The following is a 20676-nucleotide window of genomic DNA, read 5'->3' on the forward strand; positions in this document are numbered from 1 at the left end:
CCAGCAGAGCACAGGCTTGGGGTCCCTCCAGAGCCCCACCGGTGTGACTCCAGCATCTTTGCTTGGTGGTCACTCGGAAATAGGGCAACAGCCCAGGAGGCTGCTGGAGGAAATTGTGTTTGGCCCTAGAAGGGACAAAGGACAGGCTGGTGCAGGGAGGGAGGCCAACGCCAGGTGTGACGCCCCGCCCACTACGCCGGCGCTGCGTGGCTCAGGTTACCTGCGGCCGTGGGCGGGGCGTCCTTCCCGTCTGCGCCGCCCCCTTTCCCTCCAGGGCGCCAGAGCCGGGAAGTGGGAGCAGGAGGAGAGTGGAAGGGCGAGAAGCTGAACGGAGTGAAGGAGGCGGAGACTTCTTAGGCTGAGCCCGGCCAGCCTCCCAGGCGAAGAGAGGCGAAGCGAGGGGCTGCATGGAGCGGCCGACCTGGCTGTGTGGACTGTGGGCACTGCTGCTTTGCGCAGGCGCCGCACTCTCAGGTGAGTTTGTCAGGCGCCAGGTCGCAGAAGGCTGCCATGGTTGCGGGGGGCGAGAAGTGAGGGCGGTGGTCTCGACCGAGAGGCCCACGAAGGAGGACCCTGGGGTCGAGCGGCACGAGGGGACGCAATGGGGCGAGTGCTTGGGACTTGTCCTCGCGGCTCTGGGTAGAGTTCGGCCATCACGGCTCGTCAGGCTTAGCGCTCCAGCTTCACTGGACCTGAGGGACTCGGGAGCGGCGGCGGGGCTTTCCCAGGCGCGCTGGCCGAGCCCCAGGACCACGAATTGCCGGATCTCACTTCCTTTGCACAGTTGGGACGAGCCCGGGACGCAGGCAGGCTCCCAGAGGGGGGCGGGCGGGACTGAAATATGTGGGTGACTTTGCTTGTGAGCCTCCGACAGTTCAGGGGAGACGATGAGAGACCAAAGTGGGACGAGAATCCCAACTCAAGCAAGCTGGGAACTTTCTGGGTCGCGACCATAGTTTCTTTGGAACTGTAGCTTTAAGCAATGGATATGGAGCAGAACCTCTGAAAGTCCCAGCTCCAGTAGAAACCCGACGTGAGCATCTGTGCATTCTCCACGTCCACGGTGAAACCGTCCATAGCAATCCCGCAGATGCCCCCCCAACCCTTTAAATAAACTTTATATTTCATAATAATCTGAGATTTATGGGAAATGCAAATATTGGTCAGGAAGTTTCTGTATTCCTCACACTCTTGTGGGAGCACTTTTGAATTGATCCACTTGACCGAGTTGCTGGGAAAATTGAAGGTTAATTTCCTCATGGATTGTGCCAGACAAAGCTTTGGAATGCATGGCCTCTGGGCATTATGGGTTATAGTAGTAGCTTCCAGTTTCACAAATTACATTTACTGACTGATTGCATTTTGAGTAATTACATATTTTTTTAAATCACCAAGATAATTCCATATATGTGTATAGTGTATTAGGAGTAAATTCTTTCCGTCTATTATATTCCCATCCCCCATGTCTCCTCAATCCTTTAACAAACACTGTCTGGCAAGTTTCGTTATGATTCACTGATAGGCAGACATATATATATATATATATATATATATATATATATATATATGAGATCTTGTTCCTCTATATTGGACTTCTTGAGCTTAAAGTCTTGCTCTGTAGCTCATGCTGGTTTGCAGCTTCAAATCATTCTGCGTCCACCACCAGAATTCTAGTATTACATGTGTGTACCACCACACCCAGCTTACAGGTTTTATTATCACACTAACACATATGCCAACAGGTTGCTTATTACATTGTTTCCAGTGTACTGTACTTTCAAAATCATGTCAAAAACATAAGAATTTCCATGCTATCCACGAATTCCATCAACAGCATGTATGTACACTCAGCTCTGTGCCAAACAGACTAAGCCTCTTCCCTGTGAAACAAGTATGCTATTGACTGAGTCACAGAGACAGGAAAAAATGTAAAATACCTGCTATATTTCAACGCACGAAGTATGGAAGAGAGAAGAGAGTTTGTTACTATAAAGAGTGGAATGGGACGGTGTCTCTGAAAAGGTGGCATGCTTGCAGTTTGTAAATCCATATATTTTGTTTTGTTCTGGTCTTGCAGCTTGAACTAAGGACTTGAGTACTATCCCTGAGCCTTTTTTTCCCCTCAAGTTTCTACCACTTGAGCAGAACATCCACTACATGTTTTTTTTTTTTGTGGTTAATGGCCCTGGCTGGTTTTGACCCCTGATCCTTAGATCTCAACCTCCTGAGTAGCTAGGATTATAGGCATGAGCTATCAGTCAGTATTATTGTTGTGCTGCTGGGAATGGAATGCAGAATCTCACCCATGGCTGGACAAGTACTCTATCATCAGCTTTCAATACTTATTCACCTTTGCTTTGTTTAGTGTTGAACCAGGCTAAGAAAATACTTAGGGCCTTAGCAAAGCACCACAGTGCTTGCCTCCACAGTGCCTTTAGTTCCTTTGGGGACACTTAATTTGCATACACATATGGGGAAATTGCAGTCCACAAACGGGAAGGGACTTAACTAACATCACACATTTCATTAGTCCCTGTGCCACTCAGGCATCCTCCCTCCTACAACCTCTCACCCCCACACAGCTGAAACAACAGCTGGCCTTTGAGACAATCCTGTCAACATGTAACTTAGTTTTGTCACAGTGGTTTGTTGGTAACTTGATTACTTAGAATGTAGAAACTCTCCCCATTTGAAATATCAGTAGAATTGCATTGCGTCCTGGTAGAGAATGCATTCACTAGTATTAGACACGCTAGAATTTTAGTGGTTCTAACATTTTCTGCTGGGGGACTCAAGGCTAATAATCATTTCCCCCACTCTGTGCCAGTTTTATCCGTGAAATGAAGAAACTGAACTCCTGGATTTTTTTAAAGAACTCTAGGCCTGAACCTCTTGAGTATTTAAAAGTGATCAGGTGATGAATGTGGTGACACCTGTAATTTCAGAACTCTGGAGGTGGAGGCAGACGGTTCTGAGTTCTAAGCCAACATGGGTTATATAGAAAGACTGTCTTAAAACAACACAGAACTCCTGAAAGCTATTGTCACACAAACGAAATGATCACTGGCTATTTCAACATTGTACATTTCCTTAGAATAGAAATATAAGAAAATAAATGTGATTGATAAGATTTAAAAAAATCTGAAACCAGAAGAATGATTTGGTTACTGGCTTAGTTTAGTCTGTGTAGCCCAATAATAGCTACCATTTATATACCGTTTACCCTGCCTTGCAATTTTCTAAGTGATTTGCTTATCTTTCGTTTAATCTTTACAAACAACCAAAGCTGCGGCACAGTAAGGCAGAGACCCTTCTTCAAACTGGAAAAACAGGTATTTTAACTCCTGCAGCCTGAGAGGCTATGTCTTTCACTACTGAACTTGATGCCTCTCACTGCGATGGAGGGGAGTCCTTGGCTGACAAAGGAATGGGATTCTTCCCAGGGAATTAGAAAAAGACTAGTTGGGACCCATGAAATTATGTGCAGAGGATTTATGAAGAAGCAAGTGAGCCAGGCTCACGCCTTTAATCTAGCTACACAGGAGGCTGAGGTCTGAGAATTGCTGGTTTGAAGACAGCCCTGGAAGGAAAGTCTAAGAGACACTGTTTTTGTATTTGTTTGCCAGTCCTGGGGAAAACTCAGGGCCTGAACACTGTCCTTGGCTTTCTCAAGGCTAGTGCTCTACCACTAGAGCCACAGCACCACTTCCAGCTTTTTTTTTTCCTCTATGTATGTGGTACCGAGGAATCGAACCCTGGTCTTCATGCATGCACTCTACCACTAGGCCAAACTCCTGGCCCCTGTTTTTCGTTTTTTGTTGTTTGCTTTTGGCAGTTGGGGGCTTAAATTCAGGGCCTGGGCCCTGTTCCTGAGCTCTTTTGCTCAAGGCTAGCACTCTAACACTTTGAGCTACAGCTTTACTTCCAGTTTTTAGGGTTTACAATGGTAAATGAGAGTCATGGACTTCCCTGCTTGTGCTAGTTTTGAACCCTGATCCTTAGAGCTCAGCCACCTGAGTAGCTAGAATTATAAGCATGAGCCACCTGTACCCAAGTCCCATGAGACTGTCATCTCCAATTAACCACCATAAAAACTAGAAGTGGAACTATGGCTTAAAGCGCTAGAGTGCTCACATTGAACAAAATTGCTCAGGAATGGTACCCAGGCCCTGAGTTCAAGCCCCAGGACCAAAAAAAAAAATATCAGCAGCAATTGGTCCTATATTACATACTGACTTTCTAATGGACCATGTATGTACTTACTGCAAGCAGTAAGTGCCCATAGGCACTCAGAAGAGAGGAAGCTATGAAAGTTGGTAGCTGTACAAAGGAGCTCATACTTGAGCTTGACCTTGATAACAGGTGAAATTTGAGGAGATAGAGACATGATTTTCCATGTAGGGGGACTGTAAGAGTACAGAAGCTTGGCAGGAAGCGATGTTGGCACAAATCTATCCACACAGAAGAAAGTTACTTGTTCATGGAGGCCATGGGGAGTGTGCAACCTGAGGGATGTGACACTGGAGGAGAAGCCAGGAAGAACACTTGTTTGGGTGGAGGAGCCAATGACTTTCATGGGAATCATGGGGTCCAGGGGCCCATTTGAAAAATGTGCTGTGATGAGCTCAGTTCCCATGGCTCACATGTATAATTTTAGATACTTAGGAGGCTAAGATCTGGAAGATTGCAATTTGAGGCCAATGTGAGCAAAAAAAAGTATGTATTAGACTCCATCCTAAAATAAGCAGCATAAAGCAGAACTTGAGATGTGGCTGAAATGGGACTCCATCAGCCATGAACCAACATGAGGCCTTGAGTCCAAACTCCAATACTCCCCCCCATAAAACAAAGGTATTGTGTTGTAAAAGTATGCTAATTCAAAAAAGGGCAGAGGGGAGAAAGATGTACTGTGGGCCAGGCATATTGGCTCATGTCTGTAATCCTAGCTCCTTGAGGAGGCAGAGCTTAGGAGGATCACAGTTTGAGTCCAATCTGGGTCAAAAGTTAATGACACTCCCCTTCTCAAAAGGAAGTTCTGAATGTAGTGTGTGAACCTGTTATCCCAGCTACAGAGGAAATGTAAATAGGAAAATCACTATCCAGACCTGACCCGGAATAAATGAAAACAAAGAGAAGTGAAGATACAGTCATGTATACACACACACACACACACACACACACACACACACACACACACACACACACACACACACACACACACACACACATACTTGACAAGTGATGGACACTTATGAACATGCCCTTGGGTTTATGCTCAGTGACAAAAAAGGGAGTGTAGGAAAGAAGAGAGGGAGGGAGGGAGGGAGGGAGGGAGGGAGGGAGGAGAGAGAGAGAGAGAGAGAGAGAGAGAGAGAGAGAGAGAGAGAGAGAGAGAGAGAGAGAGAGAGAGAGAGACCAAAGTGGGGACGGAGGAAGGGAGGGAAAATGGGAGGTAAGCGAAGGAACAAGAAAGGAAATAAAAGGAGAAGGAAGAAAAAGAAAAGAAAGATGTGTTGTGCACACCTTCTGTTGTAGAACAGTGCCATACTTGTGTCTGCTCAAGTGTGGCTCAACAGAGCACATTAGTGTGATTGGACTGATTCAGAAAGATGTTGCAAGAAAAAAAATAGACTGCAGTTGATGACTGAGTGGATGTGAAGAAAGAAGCCAGATGACTCACATGTGACTTGGGATTTCTTTAATTTTTCCCGAAATATGCATATCTCTGCCAGCTCCTCACATTGGACAAGAGAGTGCAAAAGCTGTAAGCCAAGCATATTTATCATAATATTGATTTTGTTAACTTCTTGTTCACATATGACATGGTGGCATGATGTGCACTCAGGGTTTATAGGAGTTTTGTTTGGATTGGTTTTGGTTTTGGTGCTGGTTCTGGGATTTGAATTCAGGAGTCTGGGTGCCTGAGGTTTTGTGTTCAAAACTGACACTCTATCACTTGAGCCACAGCTCCATTTCTGGCTTTTTGATAGTTAATTGGAGTTAAGAGTCTCACCAACTTTCCTACACAGGCTAGCTTCGAACAGTGATCCTCAGATCTCAGCTCGAATGACAGGCATGAACCACTGGTGCCGGGCTGGGGTTTGCAGTTTTGCTGGAAGAGGCCTCTTCCTCTTTCCCACTTCCCTTTCTGAAGTCAGTAGTCAACCACCAAGTAATGGTTGAAAGCAGAAACTTATGGAGGGCAGAAGGGATATGTATTCTGTCCCAAAGCCCAACAGGATGAAGAAGTTTCACAGAAAACCAAGCAACTATTGAGAAGCATTTTTGTCTCAACAAAGAAAATAGCTAGGCTTTAGGAGCATTTCTGCTGCTGTGGCCCTCTTCTAAGTACTTTACCAGTAATGACTAATTTAGTCCTTTGGAATAGGTTACTATTATCATTCTCATGTTGTAGAGAAAACTGGAAACAGGTTAAGTAAATTGTCAACAGTACAGGGATATGAACTTGACAGTTTGGCTCCATAGTCTATGTTTCGTATTACTATACTACCCTAAAATGTACAGAGCAGCTAGGTGTGTTTTCCCCCAGTTCTGGTGTTTGAAACCTGTGTTTGGGTGCTGTCACTGAGCTCTTTTACCCAAGGCTAGCATTCTTCCACTTGAGCCACTTCAGGCTTTTCTGTGATTAATTAGAGATAAGACTCTCACAGATTTTCCTGCTGGGGCTGGCTTTGAACCTCTATCCTTAGATCTCAGCCTCCTGAGTAACTAGGATTACAAATATGAGCCACTGGTGCCCAGCTAACCCAGGCACCTTTTTTTTTCTTTATTGAGATTGAGTAATTATATACCTAACCATTTTTACTTTCATACCGATAAGGATCATCATTCTGATTTACAAAGCTTATGAATAACGAAAAATACAAAGACATCAAGTTTTACATAGGAAGAAAGTTTAACTGTTCAAACATTAATGATAAACTTATTTCTTCCTGATTGGGCGATATGTACATTTCTTTTCTATTACTTAGTTTCAACTCTTCCCTCTTTCTCTTCCATTTCCTCCCGCTCCTCACTGCCCTTAAGTTGCTTAGTTTCATTGATGCCTCAACATTTTTGTAAGTATGTCATCACTTATTTATGTATATGTCCAGGTATGTTATACACATAACTCACATGTATTTTGTAGTTAAACATTTGGAGATTTTATTTATGTGTATGTTATTTTTGGTACTGCTAGGAATTAAACCCATAGTCTTACATATGCAGGGCATACTGAATTTCTAACCCTTGCATATTTTTTACCAGTGCTGGGGCTTGAACTCAGGGCCTGGGCACTGTCCTTGGGCTTTTTTTAGGATAGCACTCTACCACTTTAGCCACAGCAACACTTTGGCCTTTTCTGTGTATGTGGTACTGAGGGATCAAACCCAGGACTTCATGCATGTTAGGCAAGCACTCTCGCTAGGCCATGCTCCCAGCCACGCTTGTTTTTTATTTTTTACTAAGGTAAAACATACATGATCCCTAACTTTAATCATGGTCTTATATTTTTTCAACTTTACACTGATGTGAAAGAAATATGAATTAATAGAAACCCTACATTGCATTTTGAATTTTGATCTTTTCAATGAATTACATGAGATATTCAACATTTTATGATAAAATAGGGTTTGTGTTAGATAATTTTACCCAACTATGGGCTAAGGTAACTTTGCTGATATAGACTAAATGGCAGTGTTAGGTAGATTAAGTTATTAAACATCTTTTACTTTTTTTCTTCTGCTTCTTCCTCCTCCTCTCCTCCTCTATCTTCCTCTTTCTTTTAGTCTATTACAAGTTCATTTTTAGGTGTTCAGATACATCTTCTTTTCCATGTGCATATCCAGTTTTCCCTGTGCCATTTGTTGAGAAGACTATCCTTTCCTTATTAAAGAATTTATTAGCATTGATTTTTTTTTTGCCAGTCCTGGGCTTGAGCTCAGGGCCTGAGCACTGTCCTTGGACTTTCTCAAGGCTAGAGCTCTACCACTTGAGCCTCAGCACCACTTCCGGCTTTTTTCTATGTATGTGGTACCAAGGAATCGAACCCGGGTCTTCATGCATGCTAGGCAAGCACTTTAACCACTAGGCCAAACTCCCGGCCTAGCATTGATTTTTATATCCTATTTCAAATGATGTGTTTAACAAACAAGTATTCAAGAAGGGAATCTCTATATACTAATTACTGGCACTTAGATTTTAGAACATAATTAAGCTGAGAGTTTGTATCTCATAGATACATATTCATCTATGTAATAATGCATTATGTTTATAGAGTCATAAATTTTTATGTCTATGTAGTTATGTTTATATTTCCAATACCATGTCCATAACATTGGATATGCAAATATTGAGTCATCACTCTTATACTGTTTGGATCTAATAGCCACATATTAAGGATACCATGTACCTTTTGTTCCTTTGGTCTTGACTTATCTCACTCAGCATGATTCGCTCTAGCTTCATTCACTTCTCAGCGAATGCCATTATTTATTATTATTGTTATTATTATTATTATTATTATTATTATTATTATTTTACCAGTCCTGGGCCTTGAGCTCAGAGCCTGAGCACTGTCCTTGGACTTTCTCAAAGCTAGAGCTCTACCACTTGAGCCTCAGCATCACTTCTGGCTTTTTTCTATGCATGTGGTACAGAGGAATTGAACTCCGGTCTTTGTGTATGCTAGGCAAGCACTCTACCACTAGGCCAAACTCCCGGCTGAATGCTATTATTTTATCTTGTCTGTTGGCTATGTAGAATTCCATTGTGATATATATATATATATATATATCTCACATTTTTATATCCATTCATCTGTAGTAGGGCATCTGGGTTGGCTATTGTGAATAGTATAGAGATGAACATAACTGGGCAGGTGTCCATATCATATCCTGGATATCCTTTCCTTATTAAATGGTCTTGGCTCCTTTGTCAAAAATCATTAGGTCATATATGTGATCATTTATTACCAGGCTCTCCTTTAGTCCATTAGTCTAGATGTCTGCCGTTATTCTAGTGTTATATTGATTTTTAAAAAAAAATATTATTGTAGCTTTGTAGTAAGTTTTGAAATTTTTAAAAAAGTGAGACTTCTAGGTTTATTTTTTTGTTATTTTTCAAGATTGTTTTGGCTGTTCAGGGTCTTTCAAGATTCCATTTGAGGACCGGGAGTGTGGCCTAGTGGTAGAGTGCTTGTCTAGCATGCATGAAGCCCTGGGTTCAATTCCTTGGTAGCACATACAGAAAAAGCCAGAAGTGGTACTGTAGCTTAAGTAGTAGAGTGCTAGCCTTGAGAAAGCCCAAGGACATTGCCCAGGCCCTGAGTTCAAGCCCCAGGATTGGAAAAAAAGGTTATGGATTTGAATTTTAGGATAAGTTTTCCTATTTTTGTGAAAAAAAAGTGATTGGAATTTTCATAAGAACTGCATTACATAGGCAGATCATTTTGGGAATTGTCATCTCAACACTATAACATGTCTCCATTTACATCTTCAAGTTTGTAATTCCTAGCTGGGCACTGGTGATCCACAACTGTACTCCTAGCTACTCAGGAGGCTAAAATATGAGGAATGGGGTTTGAGGACAGCTGGGCAGGTAAGTCCATGAGAGTCTTCTATTAACCAATAAAAGACCATAAGTAAAGTTGTAACTCTAGTGATAGATTGCTAGTCTTGAGCAAAATGCTCAAGGATCAAAACAAAAACAAAAAACACCTCAGTGCTTAGTCCCTGGGCTAAAGACCGAAGACTCACCAGGCTTTGGTGGCTCATGCCTGTAATCCTAGTTGCTCAGGAAGCTGAGATCTGAGGATCTGCATTCGAAACCAGCAAGGGCAGGAAAGTCCATGAGATAAGACTCTTACCTTCAATAAACTACTTGGAAAAACCCAGAAATGGTGCTCAAGTGCTAGAAGGCTAGCCTTGAGAAAAAGAATCTCAATGACAGTACCCAGGCCCTGAATTCAAGCCCCAGGACTGGCACAAAAAGACCCATTTGCAATTCTTACGTATTTTACTCATATTGATATTGTTGTAAATGGAGTTAAAATTTTTTGCAGATCATTCCTTTTTGCTGAATAGAAGTGTGAATCATTTTTGTGTATTGTCTTTGAATTCTAATACATTGTAAAATTTATTCATTTTAATGGGTTTTTTGGAGTCTATAAGATTTTCTACACATGAGATCATATCATCTGAAAGCACAGATCATCTTACTTCTTCCTTTTTTTGCCAGCCTGGGGCTTGAGCTGAGGGCCTGAACACTGTCCTTGGGCTTTCTGAAGGCTAGTGCTCTACCACTTGAGCCACAGAGTCACTTGCAGCTTTTCCTGTGTATGTAATACTGAGGAATCAAACCCAGGGCTTCATGCATACTAGGCAAGCACTCTAACACTAGGCCACACTCCACGCCCTTTACTTCTTCCTTTTAAACTGGATTTCTTTTTTTTTTTTTGCCAGTCCTGGGCTTGAGCTCAGGGCCTGAGCACTGTCCTTGGACTTTCTCAAGGCTAGAGTTCTACCATTTGAGCCCCAACACCACTTCTGGCTTTTTTCTATGTATGTGGTACCGCTAGGCCAATCTCCAGGCCTAAACTGGATCTTTTAAATTTCTTTTTCGTGTCCAATTACCTGATAAGAAGTTCCAGTAACATGTTGTACCCAAGTGGCAAAAGTAAGCCTCCTGATTATAGATCCCAGTGGAAAAGTTTCCAGTCTCCCACCATTGATGATTGCTATGGGGGTTTATATATAGTTTTTATTATATTGAAATAATTTCATTATTTATAATTTGTTCAGTGCTTTCATTATGAAAGGTCACTGATTTTTTTGTGTGTGTATGTGGTGCTCAGAATTGAAGTCAGGGCTTTGTGCATGCTAGATAATTTGTTCTATTTCTGAGCTAGAGCCCCAGCCTCAGTTGCTGGCTTTTTTTAAAGAATTTATTAACGTTGATTTTTACATCATATTTTAAATGACAGGTTTAATAAACGAGTGTTCAAGAAGGGAATCTCTATTTACAATCACTGGGACTTAGTATTTAGAACTTAATCAAAATTAGGCTAAGGATTTATATGTCATAGAAACATATTAATTTATGAAATAAAACATTATGTCTAGGGCCCGGGAGTTTGGCCTAGCGGTTAAAGTGCTTGCCTAGCATGCACAAAGACCCGGGTTCGATTCCTCGGTATCCCACATACACAACCAAGCCGGAAGTGGCAGAGACGAGACACAACCAAGCCGGAAGTGGCAGAGACGAGACTGCAACAAGCGACAGAGAGCGAAAGCAAGCAAGCGGAGCCCAACCGAGTGGTGGCCGGAGCGAGCGGGGCCGGAGCGAACAGGGCCGGAGCGTGCGGGAGCGAGCCAAGCCAGAGCCAGCGAGGCCGGAGCGAGCGGGGCCAGAGCGAGAAGGGGCCGGAGCGAGCAGAGCCAGGAGCAAGCGAGAGCTGGCAGGGCTGGAGCGAGCGGGGCCAGAGCAAGCCAGGGCCGGAGCGAGCGGGGCCAGGAGCGTGCGGGGCCAGAAAGAGAAGGGGGCCAAAAAAAAAAAAAAACAACATTATGTCTATAGAGTCATAGGTTTTTATATCTATATAGTTATGTTTATGTTTCCGTTATCATGTCCATAGCATTGGGTAGGCAAATATTGAGTCCTCGCTCTTGTACTGTTTGGATTTAATAGCCACGTATTAAGGATACCATGCGCATTTTGTTCCTTAGGTCTTGACTTGTCTCACTCAACATGATTCCCTTTAGATTCATCCACTTCCCTGCGAGTGCCATTATTTTATCTTGTCTGTTGGCTATGTAGAATTCCATTGTGTATATATACCACATTTTCTGTATCCATTCATCTGCAGTAGGGCATCTGGATTGTTTCCATTGCCTGGCTATTGTGAATAGAGCAGAGATGAACATAGCTGAGCAGGTGTCTTTATAATATCCTGGGTCATGCTGTTCAGGATAGATGCCCAGAAGTGGTATGGCAGGATCGTAGGGAAGGTCTATTTTCAGTTCTTTAAGGAACCTCCACACTGCTTTCCAGAGTGGCTGAACTAGTCTACAGTCCCACCAGCAGTTTAGTAGGGTTCCTTTTTCTCCACAACCCCGTCAGCAACTGTCATTGTCTGAGTTCAAGATCTTGGCCATTCTTGTTGGGGTAAGGTGGTATCTTAGGGTTGTTTTTATTTGCATTTCCTTTATGACCATAGATGATGAACATTTTCTCATATGTTTTTCTGCCATTTTAATCTCTTCTTCTGATAAGTCTCTCTTTAGTTCCCTTGCCCATTTAGTGAATGGTTTATTGGGTTTGGGGGGGATTAATTTCTTGAGTTCCCTGTAGATACTGGATATTAAGCATTTGTCAGATGTATTATTGGTGAATATCTTTTCCCAGTTGGTTGGCTGTCTCTCTACTTTTGCGACTGAAACTACAGAAACTTTTTATTTTATGTAGTCCCATTTATTGAGTCTTTCTCCTATCTGTTGTGACCCTGGGATTCTGCTCAGGAATCTTTTGCCTGTGCCTATGAGTTCCAATGTCTCTCCTACTTTATCATGTAGCAGTTTCACGGTTTCCGGTCTGATGTTGAGGTCTTTGATCCACTTTGAGTTAATGCTTGTGCATGGCGAAAGGCTAGGGTCAATTTTTAGTTTTCTGCATGTGGCTGCCCAGTTTTGCCAGCACCAATAATTGAATAGACTGTGTTTGTTCCACAGTATATCTTTGGCTCCTTTGTCAAATACAAGTTGCCTATAGGTATGTAGTTTTATTTCTGGGTCTTCTGTTCTGTTCCACTGATCTTCTGGTCTGTTTTTGTGCCAATACCAAGTGGTTTTTGTAATTATGGCTCTATAATAGAGTTTGAAGTCTGGTATTGTAATACCACCAGCATTGCTCTTTTTGCCTAGCATTGTTTTGGCTATTCTAGGTCTTTCCTTGTTCCATATGAATCTTTGAATTATATCTTCTATTTCTGTAAAGAATGTCTTTGGGATTTTGATGGGGATTGCATTGAATTTGTATATCAATTTTGGCAGTATAGCCATTTTCACTATATTGGTTCTCCCTAGCCATGAGCATGGGATGTCTTTCCATTTCCTACTGTAGTTGATGGCTTTTTTGTTGTTGTTGTTGTTGTTTTGGGCAGTGCTGGGGTTTGACCTCAGGGCCTCATGCCTTGTTTTTTCACTGGTTATTTATTTACTAATTTTTTTTTTACCAGACCTGCGCTTAGGCTCAGGAGCTGAGCACTGTCCTTGGGCTTTCTCAAGGCTAGCGTTCTACCACTTGATCTACAGCACCACTTCTGGTGGTACCATGTATGTGGTACCATGGATTCAAACCTGGTCTTCTTGCATGCTAGGCCAACACTCTACCACTAGGCCAAACTCCCGGCCCTCACTGGTTATTTTTAGGCTTGAACTCTGGGCCTTGACACTGTCCCTGAGTCTCTCTGTGCACAAGGCTAGCACTCTACCACTTGAGCCACAACACCAGTTCCATCTTTTTCTGTGTATGTGGTACCTAGTAGTTGAACCCAGGGCTTTGTGCATGCTAGGCAAGCACTCTACCACTAGGCCACACTCCCGGCCCTGTAGTTTATTTCTAAATTCACTTGGCTGGTATTTTTTTAAATTTTTGTGCCACTTCTGGTGCTTGAACTTAGGATGCTGTACCTGAGCTTTTGTGCTTAAAGGCTAGCACTCTACCACTTGAGCCACAGCTCCACTTCTAGTGTTTTGGTAGTTAATTGGAAATAAAAGTGTCACCCAGACTTTCCTTCCTAGGCTGGCTTCGAACTGCAATCTTCAGATTTCAGCCTCCCTGTTTCTAAGAATTTTATCTAGGTTATCCAGTTTCTTAGTGGAGAGTTATTCATACTGCTTTCTTTTCTCTTTAGAATCAGTAGTAATAAAATCATGTTCATGTATGAGTTTGCTAATTACAGTTTGCTCTCTTTTAGTGTATCTACTAAAGCTGTGTCAATGTTACTGCTTTGTTACTCTAAAAAGTGTCAATTTTAGCTAAAATTACAGGAATGAGACACCATCTCCTATTTTCTGGTTTATGGTAAATTTCTAGCTATAAATTTCCCCATTGACATGCTTTTACTGTGACTCCTAAATTTTGAATGTTTCTATTCAGATCTTTCAAATCTAGAAAATCCCAATTTATTTACTTGTCATCTGTTGCTATCACACACTTTTTAGGATATCAGAGCTATTTTCTTCCATTTTTTCTTTTGTTAGTTATTTCTTTTGCTTGATCAAATCCTCCATTGGATGTCTTTGGTGACATTTATCATGAAGTTTTCATTTCAGCTATTATAGTTCATATCTCTAGAATTTTATTTATTTATTGACAGTACTGGAGTTTGAACCCAAGATCTAGTGCTTATGAGGTAAATGCTCTAGCACTTAAGCAAGCATCCAGATGTTTTTGCTTTGGCTATTTTGTGATAGCCAGGATTACAGGAATAAACCACCACATTCAGCTTTTTGTTGTTTATATAGGGGCCTTGTAAACTCCCCCCCCACCAGGCTGGCCTCAAATTAGGATCCTTTCAATCTCTGCCTCCAAAGTAGCTATAGTTATAGGTATGAGGCCACTGTACCAGACTCCGGAAATTTCTTTTTATTTTTCTTATATGCTTTCTCTCTTTATTGTAAATTTCCATCGCATTTATGTCTTGAATGTTGAAATTCTCTTTTTTTCCCCTTGGGAAGGGGGGTAGTCAGTCATAGGGCTTGAACTCAGGGCCTAGGCACTGTCACTGAGCTCCTTTTGCTCAAAGCTAGCACACTATCACTTTGAGCCACAACTCCACTTCTGGCTTTCTGACCGTTAATTGAAGGTAAGAGTCTCATGGGAACTTTTTGCCCCAACTGACTTCAAATTGAATTCCTCAAATCTCAGCTTCTTGAGTAGCTAGGCATGAGCCACTGGCACCTGATTGAAAATCATGAGTTTCTTCACATCTTCCTTTAGCAGTGAACATCTATAAGACATTTGTTTCAAAGTCTGTGTATGATGTCTGCCTTTTCAGAGACTTGTCTTAATTTACTTTTTGTTCCTTTGAGTGGCTCATACTTGCCTTTTTGTTTTTATGCCTTGAGATTTGTTGTTGTGGAAAATTGGCCACTTGAATCAAATAATATAATTATGAAAAACAGATGCTTCTCTTTTCTATTTTTAATACAAACATCTATTTTAATGATATTTTAGTCTTTGTAGTTTGTTCCTGTGCTGGAGATCAGCTTGAGATAGAAATGTAAGATCTTCATAACTCTTTTGGAAGCTTCCCCCGGGCATGGAAGGTTTGTGTACACACACACACACACACACACACACACACACCAGGAACAATTTTCTCATGCTTGTGAGGCTTGCTTACTTATGGCTGTACCTTACCATTTAAGCCACATCTTCATCCCAGCATTGTTTTGTGTTTTTTTTTGATGGGTCCTGGTGTTTGAACTCTAGGCCAGGGCACTGTCCCTGAGCTCTTCAGCCCAATGCTAGTGCTCTACCACTTGAGCCACAGCACCATTTCCAGATTTCTGGTGATTCATTGCAGAGAAGAGTCTTATGGACTTGCATACCCATACTGGCTTTGAACTGTGATTCTCAGATCTTAGCCTCCTGAGTGGCTAAGATTTCATGTGTGAGCTGCTGGTACCTGGCATAAGCTCATTTATTATTATTTTTTGTGGGACTTGAACTCTGGGCCTGGGCAGTGTACCTGAGCTCTGCAGTTCAAGGCTAGTGCTCTGCCACTTTGAGCTGCAGTGCCACTCAGCCTACCATTCTGTTGTTAATTGTCAGTGGAGTCTCTCAGAATTGGAGACACCCTGAGCTACCCACTAAACTGGCAATGCTAGCTTACTTTTTAATGTCCCAGATGTCTAGTTAGTTTTTTTTTAATCTTTAACATCTGGATCCCCAAATGTGAGAAAGAATAAAATCATTGATGTAGGAGAGAGTGCCAGTCCTTTACACTTCAGCTTGAAGAGGAAGGCACTGAAATCACAGTGGTTCTGGCCTTTTGGCCTCTACTGGAAATGCAAGCTACAAGGATTTGGACGCACCCTGGCACCAGCATGATGAGTGAGAATTGCCTCAAGAATGTGCATATCTGCCTATCCTGAGCTTTGAGGTTTGAGGTGAGATTAAAATTTGAGATGCTTACTTCAATGCTGAAAGCTGCAATTAACCATAATTTGAAATTAACTGAAATTTATCTGTTTCAAACTTTTCTCTGAAAATTACAAGCCTCCATTAGACTCTGGAGTTCCAAACTATTGACATCCAACTCATTCAGTCAGTGCAGTTGTTGTCTAGGTAGGGAGACTGATTTCTTGTGCTTCCTATTTTGCCATCTTCCCACATATATTTTTTTCAAGTATAGGAAGGGGGGCTGGAAGTGTGGCCTAGTGGTAGTGCTTGCCTAGCATGCACAAAGCCCTGGGTTCAATTCCTCAGTACAACACACATAGAAAATAGCAGAAGTAATTGGTGCTGTTGCTCAAGGGGTAGGGCGGTAGCCTTGAGCTGAAGAGCTCAGTGACCATGCTCAGGCCCAGAGTTCAAGCCCCACAACTGACAAAAAAAGATGGAAAAATTCATGTCATTTGAAAGATAGTAATTAGAATAATAAGATAGTAATTAGGCTAGGTTGTGCTAGCCTTCAGAAAGCTCAAGGATAGTGGCCAGGCCCTGAGTTCATGCCCTAGGACTGGCAAAAAAATTTTTTTAAAGCAGATGGAATAGCTGGGTACCAGTAGCTCATGCCTATTATAATCCAAACTACTCAGGAGGCTGAGTTCTGAGGATCGAGGTTCAAAGCCAGCCTGGGCACAAAAAGTATATGAGACCCTTAACTACAATTAACCACTAGAAAACCGGAAGTGGCGCTGTGGCTCAAGGGATAGGGTGGTAGCCTTGAGCCGAAGAGCTCAGGGACCGCGCTCAGGCCCACAGTTCAAGCCCCATGACTGACAAAAAAACAAATGTCATTTGAAAGATAGTAATTAGGATAGGTTATGCCAGGTACTGGTAGCTCACGCACATAATCCTACCTACTGAGATCTGAGGATCACAGTGTGAAGTCAGACCAGTCAGGAAAGTCCATGAGACTTACCTGCAGCTAGCCACCAAAAAAGCTAGCAGTGAAGCTGTGGCTCAAGTGGTAAAGCTCTACCAATGAGCACAAAGGCTCAGAGACAGCACTCAAGCCATGAATTTCAGTCCTAAGACACACACACACACACACACACACACACACACACACACGCACGCACGCAACACACACACCAACTTGAAGTTGAGAAACAGATTTGAAAATGTCTTGGGGTTGGAGGTATGATTTAGATGGTATAGGCCCAGCCAAGGATCTTTGAAAACGTCAGATACTGAGTTTGAGACAAGGTCTTGGAAAGTAAAATAAAATGAAATAAAACGTTTTAGCCCTACTTGAAGGATATAGTCTTAATTGATGTAAGTAAATATAGGTAATATTTTAATACCAGATCTTTAATTGTTGTGTGGACATGGGAAGTGGTTAGATCAATAGGAGTACTAAGCCAGGTATCTTGGCTTTTTACTCAATTTTGGTTTTGGAAAGTAAAGAATAGAGAAGATAATTTTAAAGTAGCTTATAGTCTTTAGTGAGAACCTAAGTGTTGAATCAAAGGCTTTCACCTTGACCACTGATTTGTCTTTGGAGCTATTATTGACTCAGTGATACAATAGCCAGAGAGGAATAGGCATATACTCTGGTGTTTATGTCAGATTGTAGTTGATAACATTGTTGCCTGAGTCACTGATCTTTCTGTCACTGTTCCCTGCTATCACACCCCTAGCACTAGCTCTGTTTCTATGCAGTGAGTACGATTGGAATTCCTCACTTCTTCAAAGGCCGCCTTCCCACAATTCTGCCTTGGGTAAAGCTGTGATCATTGTATACATGTATGCAAATGTAGCAATGACATTATTTTATTAGTTTTTTCTTTTTGTGTGGGCGGTGGGGCTTGAACTCTGGGTCTGGGCATTGTCCCTGAGCTCTTCAGCTCAAGGCTACTGCCCTTACCTCTTGAGCCATTTTCTAGTGGTTAATTGGAGATAATTGTCTCACAGACTTTAGTGCCCAGGCTGGCTTTGAACTGCAGTCCTCAGATCTCAGCCTCCTGAGTAGCTAGAATTAGAGGTGTGAGCCACCACGCCCAGCTTTTTTTAAAAAAGTATTGTCAAGGTGATGTATAGAGGGATTATAGTTACATTCATCAGATAGTAAGGCTAATATACAAAATAGAATTCTTTTCTTTTGGGTGGGGGTCCAAGATCTGCACTCTAACCTGATGCTTTCACTCACTGGCTAGCACTCTACCAACTGAGCCACCTCCCCAATCCAAAGACCCATTATTTTATACCATGAATATGCACTAATAAAAATGGTTAAACCATAGAAAATAGTGAAGTTAGCACAGGGGAAAGGTAGTGGAGTGCTAGCCTTGAGCAAAAGAAGCTCAGGGACAGTGCCTAGGCCCTGAGTTCAAGCTCCACGAATAGCAAAAAAAATAAAAATGTACTTATTACCTTACTTAGGAAATGGTAACTCTGTACAACACTTTAATAATAACAATAAAATCATATTTTTAAAAAGTAATGAAGCACTGGTACACAATAAAAAGCACTCTAAGCATTCACACACAGTATAACCAAAGGAAGATAGGCTTTTTTTTTTATTTTTTGCAAATCCTGGGGCTTGATCGCAGGGCCTGGGCACTGTCCCTGAGCTTTTTTTTTTTTCTTTTTCAAATCAAGACTAGCACTCTACCACTTGAGTCGCAGAGCCACTTCTGGCCTTTTCTGTTTATGTGGCATTTAGGAATCAAACAAAGGGCTTCATGCATGTTAGGCAAGCACTCTACCATTAAGTCACCTTCCCAGCCCAGAATGCTACTCTTAGGGGAGGAACATAAAGGGTGCGAGGGATAGACTCTGTGCCTCTGATCAGATAATTTAACTCTGATCAAAACAAACTCCAGGAAATGGAAAAAATATTTTTTCTTTGTTGTTGTTTTCATTTCCTTTTGTCGTATTTACACACTTATCTGTCTTTCAGAGGGTGGGGAAACACAGAAATGGAGGGACAAAGGGTGAATAAATACAACAGTGGTACTCACTAGACACTGCAGTGAAAATGAACTATACAACTTGTGGTGGGGAAGAGAGGGAAAAACTGGGAGAGAACTAGAGAAGAGCTCATATTGTGCTATGCAGGAAACTGACTTATTAGAGAAATGCCAGCTGTGTTGTGCCTATGCATTTGGTGATTTAGGACAGATGGAATTGTTTGCTTAGAAAGAAAGGTAAGGTTGAAGAATTGCCAATTATGTAAGAGGCCTGGCATATTCCAAAGTATTACGGTAGAGTATGCCATTTATATTTTGATTGAAGTATTTTAACTACAGTTCGTTTTGTCTTCAAATTGCTTATATTTGTTATTATTGGTAGTATTACGTAGTTGTGCAAAGGGGTTGTACTTCCATGAGTTAGGTTATACTTCTTGATCAATGTTGCCTTTTTCTTCTTTGATCTCCCACATTTTCCCCTTCCACCCTTGCCCTCACGTTACATAAGTTCATTTATATTGAATATAATGGCTGCATTTGCTCACTTTTCTTTCCTCAATTCTTGTGCCCATCCCTTTGCCCATGCACCAAAACACATTTCTCTTCCCGGTATTCGTTTTGATAAAACAGTACATTAGTGGGCTGGGAGTTTGGCCTAGTGGTTTCCCTAGCATGCATGAAGACCCGGGTTCGATTCCTCAGCACCACACACAGAAAAAAAAAGCCGGAAGTGGTGCTGAGGCTCAAGTGGTAGAGCTCTAGACTTGAGAAAGTCCAAGGACAGGGCACAGGCCCTGAGCTCAAGCCCAGGTCTGGCAAAAAAAAAACAAAATAAAACAAAACAAAAACAGTACATTAGTAACTGTAGTAACTATAGCTTGTTTCTTTTGTGTGTACAGGTTATAGGACTTGAACACAGGGTCTGGGCTCTGTCCTTGAGCTTTTTGCTCCCAGGCTAATGCTCCACTGCTTGAGCCCCAGATCCAAATTCCATTAAATTGGAGTTAATAAGTTAATAATAATAATAATAATAATGTTAGTAGTAACTGAAAATAATAAGAATCTCAAGGACTTTTTCATCCAGCTGGCTTCGAACCATGATCCTCGAATTCCAGCCTCATGAGTGGGATGATAGGAGTGAACCATGGGTGTGTTCGACTAGTAATTACAGTTCTTAAGTAATTATTTATATTAGTAGTTACCACCCTTTTGGGAATACTCTATTGCCAATCTACATTCTAGTCTCTGGGGACTTTTTTCTTCTGTCAGAGATTCAGCTCAGGGCCTTAGGTGCTGTCCCTGAGCTCTTTTGCTGAAGGACTTAGAGCGCTGCCACATTGAACCACTGTTCCACTTCTGGTTTTTGAGTGGTTAATTGGAGATGAGAGTCTCACGCGGACTTTTCTGCCTGGGCTGGCTTTGAACTGTGATCCTCAGATCCAAGCCTCCTAAGTAGCTATAATTACAGGCATGAGCCACCAGCGCCCTTGAAACATTTTTTTTAATTGATGGAAACTTGCAAAGATAGGAC

General features: G+C 42.0%; 1 protein-coding gene across 2 annotated transcripts in view; it reads left to right on the plus strand.

Annotated features, from left to right (window-relative positions):
- Positions 1-290: 290 nt before the first annotated feature.
- Il13ra1 (interleukin 13 receptor subunit alpha 1) overlaps positions 291-20676 on the plus strand; it is a 71927-nt gene continuing 51541 nt past the window's right edge. For both annotated transcript variants that reach the window (XM_090325676.1, XM_090325677.1), the window contains exon 1: positions 291-474. In XM_090325676.1, coding sequence (XP_090181802.1) covers positions 408-474 — 67 coding nt within the window. In that variant the 5' untranslated portion in view covers positions 291-407. The remainder of the gene's footprint in view (positions 475-20676) is intronic.

The sequence above is a fragment of the Megascapheus bottae genome, chromosome X (assembly GCF_031878675.1).
Source record: "Megascapheus bottae isolate mThoBot1 chromosome X, mThoBot2.hap1, whole genome shotgun sequence".
In the NCBI taxonomy this organism is placed as follows: Eukaryota; Metazoa; Chordata; class Mammalia; order Rodentia; family Geomyidae; genus Megascapheus; species Megascapheus bottae.